This window comes from Nicotiana tabacum, chromosome 17, assembly GCF_000715075.1.
Source record: "Nicotiana tabacum cultivar K326 chromosome 17, ASM71507v2, whole genome shotgun sequence".
Taxonomy (NCBI): Eukaryota; Viridiplantae; Streptophyta; class Magnoliopsida; order Solanales; family Solanaceae; genus Nicotiana; species Nicotiana tabacum.
The window spans coordinates 121,391,330-121,395,668 of record NC_134096.1 but is presented as its reverse complement, the minus strand read 5'-3'; the positions used below and the strand labels follow the sequence as shown (position 1 = coordinate 121,395,668).

General features: G+C 36.7%; 1 protein-coding gene across 1 annotated transcript; it reads right to left on the bottom strand.

The window, feature by feature from the left end:
• Positions 1 to 3,203: 3,203 nt before the first annotated feature.
• On the bottom strand, positions 3,204 to 3,767 carry LOC107815226 (abscisic acid receptor PYL11-like). Its single transcript, XM_016640773.1, has one exon. It carries the CDS (start codon positions 3,765 to 3,767, stop codon positions 3,204 to 3,206), a length of 564 nt encoding a protein of 187 aa, XP_016496259.1.
• Positions 3,768 to 4,339: the final 572 nt, after the last annotated feature.

Sequence of the window (4,339 nt, the reverse complement as noted above, 5' to 3'; positions counted from 1 at the left end):
TTTATTGATAATCAAAGAACATCAATTTTGTGAACACGGGAAAATGAATAACAAAATGAAGAATATCAATGTCTATGCAAGCCTTGAGACCTAGTGTGTCTCACAAATGCATCTCTAGACAAAGGCTTGGTCAATGGATCTGTTAATATATCTTTTGTAGACACATACTTCACATTCACTATCTTGATGAGAAACTAATTCATCATCTGCTAAAATTCTCCCACTCGAATGAAGCGATCCTTGTACTTCTTGATTTATTATCTCAAATAAGGTTAGGTCTTGGCCTACCTCTCCCTTCTTAGGAAACTCACCCTCTAAGAATGTGACATCTCGTGATTCAAACTCAGTTACACTCTCACTATCTTGCTAACCTATAAGCACATAATCCTTTGAGGTTTCAGAGTATCTTATAAAGATACTTTTCTTTCTCTTCGGGCCCAATTTGTCATAATTGTGATAGGAATCATGTGTATAGGCAGAAGTGCAGCACAACCCCAAGGTCTTAATACACTCAGGTCGGGTTGTCTTCTAGTCCATAACTCATATGGAGTAGTAGTAACTGATTTTTTAGACACTTGGTTAAGTACATAGGTGGCAGTAAGAAATGCATCACCCCAGTAACTAATTGGGAGGTTAGCTTGCACCATCATTGACCTAACCATTTCTAGGAGCGTTCTGTTTCTTCTCTCTGCAACATCATTTTGCTGTGGAGTATTTGGGATAGTCAACTGATGAACTATTCCCTTTTCATCACATAACCCATTAAACTGGGTTGATAAGTATTCACGACCACGATCAGTTCGAAGAGCTTTTATCTTCTTGTCTAATTGATTTTTCACTAAGCTCATATAACGTTTGAAACAACTTATTGCTTCTGATTTGTGGGATATTAAATAGACATAACTGAAACGAGTAAAGTCATCATTAAATGTGATGAAATAACTTGTTTCATGCCTAGCCCTAACATTCGTATGCCCGCAGATGTCCGAATGGACTAATTGCAAAAGATATTAAGCTCTAGTCGCCTGACCAAAAGGTTTTCTTGCAGATTTTCACAAGTGAACAATTCCACATGTTCAATGTTGGAAAGCAAACCTTGTTTTGCTAACCTTTGCATTATTTGTTGGCCAATATGACCAAGTCTAGCATGTCATATGATTACATCACTATCATATTTATGTGAAGAAATAAACATAGAAAACTAACATTATTATTAAATGAATCATAATCCAAATCCATATTAATTAAACCCCCGGTCACATGACCAAAACCAAATAAAGTTGAACCAAAAGTCAACTTGGCAGAATTGCCATGACAAAACAAGTCAAATCCTAGCTTAAGCAAAACTTAAACTGAAATAACATTCTGCAGCGATTTGTTGGTGCAAAGAGAACATCATGTAGTATTAGGTTTCGACCACACGCAGTACTAACTTGCTTGTACCGATCCCTTCAACAACAACTTTAATGTTGTTGCCCACATATATTGACTTTGCTCCACGTGGAACTCGCCGAAATTCAACAAAGGTACTGCGTTCCCAGGCTATGTGGTCCGTTGCTCCTGAGTCTTTCTAGGAGGCTAAGAGCAATCTCTGGCATAGTGACCCTTTTTTTCACAATTTTAGCATTTCACTTTAGCAATTTTGACACATTTAGGACGTTTGTTCTTGCCTTTTTCAGTCTATTCTCTTTTAGCAGGCTGAGCTTGCTAAGTTTGATGTGGCTCTCTCCTCTTTCCCCAGTTCCTTTTATTTGAATCACTCTTGATTTTGGAGGTTGTTGCCATGTGCAACTCCACTATTGGCTTTGCATTCTCAAGTCGTTCCTCCTCTAACTCAGATGCCTCCGGACATCTTCCAGAGTTGTGATGCGCTCATTATGGGTCAAATGCATTTTCCATATGATCCCAAGAATTAGGTAAAGAGCGTATAACAGCTTGGATTTGTTGTTCGTGAGTCAACACAGGACTAGCATCTTTCAACTCCCCAATCATATTTGTCAGTTGCCTCAGATGTGTTTTCATTGAATGTTCTGGGCGTTTCTAATATGAATCAAATTTGTTCGTTAAGGATCGCGGCCTTACAGTGGAACAGGTACCAAACCTTTTCCTCAAGGCATTCCAAAGATCCATAATTTTTTTGTGATCCTTAAGATCCCTTAGGATGTCATCATCCAAAGTGTTCAACAACGTAATGCGAGCAATGGAGTTCTTTTTCTTCCAACTGTCATAGGCTTCACGCTCACACCTATGCTGAGCAGTGTTGCCTTCCTCAGGCTCATTCATGACATTGTTAATGACTTTCAGAGCCTCTTGCTCCTCTAACACATGTTGGACTTCCAAGCTCCAAAATTTATAGTTATCGTCATTGAATTTCAACCCTTTATTGAGCTCAGCAACAATATTTTTCGAAGCAGTAGTCGTTATAAAACTAGCAGAGAAGTACTCTTATAGACCATTACTATTGTATCAATACTTATGCAAGGAAAAAGAGATAAAACGAAAAGAAATGGCTACTATAATTATCATCGCATTGTTGTCTTGACAATCATTTTTGCCACGCCCATGATGAGAGAATGGACAAGTGGTAACAATCATATACGTGTGCAGCTTACCAGTTTGCCACGATTTAATTTGCTGACATCTTTGTGTGCCATTCTTTGAACACACAATTTGTGCATCCTTCAACTCTATCCCTTCTTATGAAATCACTTTTCATGAGTGCCACAGCAGGTTCGTACCAAGAGTAAAGTTCAGCGTTGCAAATTCAATCGATATTTAATTATATCGAGTCACATAACTTTACAATAAATGTTATGTTATCACTAATATCGCATAAATATTATGTGCAAATAAGTTTCTCCAGCTGTACATGTGCAGCAATAATGATATGGTTCTAGATTTATGTAACTTACTTTTAATGTAAGGGGTCGGAACAGAGTGAATGTACACAGTGTTTATCTCATAGTCGCTTTACCGCGACAATTATTGGAGTAACTTTTTATGCAAGAAATTTAGAGTTTTTTCGTTTCATGAACTAAGAAGTTGGCGGAAGAAGAAAAGACTAGACATTTAGTCCAATTATTGGTATTCATTATGTGGATAACTAACACAATAATCAACTCAAAAACGCAAGAGGAAAGATTAATTAAAAGAAGTAGGAGTAATTAGTATATGATATAAATATATATCTAACAAGGTATTCGTCATGTTTTCTTCAAATCCAAAGAAGAAACTCCAGAAATAGCCATATTTTCAGCTACCCAGGCTAAAGATCTAAGTTGCCATCTCAAGATATTATCAGTCACCTCACATGTATCATCTTTACAACTATTTTCAGGAAAATCCACAACATAAGACTCAATAGCCACTGTACTCTTCCCAGTACTGCTCAATACTTTGCCGCCATCATCATCTTCTTCTTCTTCTTCTTCTTCATGCAAAGTGATAGTAGATTTGAAGTTCAAGAAACTGTGATCGGCATTAACAACACTGAACACACAAACATGCATTTCATCATCAAGAAAATCGAACCTTTCTATGCTTTTTTTACCAGGAAATCCAGAAACTAACGTGACTTCCCTTATACTCCCAACACCACCATCACCAGAAAGTAAAGTGCAGCTGCTGATGAAGTTCTTATAGCATTGTGGCTTGTCGAATTTTTTGACCAAAGACCATACCAAGGGAAGAGGTGCATCTATGGTTTGGACTAGCATTGAAGAACATTGTTTTGGTGAGAGTTCATGAGTGTGGTAAAGTTTGACCATTTTATCCACAGCTTTTGAGTTTTTTGGATTTGTCAATAACATTATGTGGAGCTTGGGTCTCTCGTTGCTTCGGCAAAGGGAAAGAGGGGCATTTCGCTCTTATATATAATGCATACAAATTTAATCCTTTAATTAGACCAAATATTAGAGTTTAAAATTTCTTTTCTTTTTCTATTTTCTCGTAGAAACGATTTTCCCGAGTTGCGACAAGGATTGATGTTATCATGATTGAAAAATTTAAGCTTCTTATTTTATAATCTTATTAAGAAGCAGAGAGTTCTAGAGTTTGAACTATTATTGGTTATATATATATTGGTAAGAGATAAGAGAAGTTTAATTTATTCCTACATAACGGCAGTAGTAAATATATTTGAAGCTCCATTATCAAAATTCTGGTACGCTCACGCAAGTGAGTTGTATGTAGCTTGTCTCTTTTAGAACTGAAAATGTCCAGAAAATTAGATGTCACGCTTTATGAGAGCGTCTTGGTCACAAACAGTGTCGTCTTCTTAATTTTTATATTTCCCTATTCTTTCTATCTATTGCATAAATCTCGCACTAAAAGCAAACTC

Coding starts and splice junctions, on each gene's coding strand:
- LOC107815226 (XM_016640773.1), bottom strand. CDS start 3,767: ATGGTCAAACTTTACCACACTCATGAACTCTCACCAAAACAATGTTCT.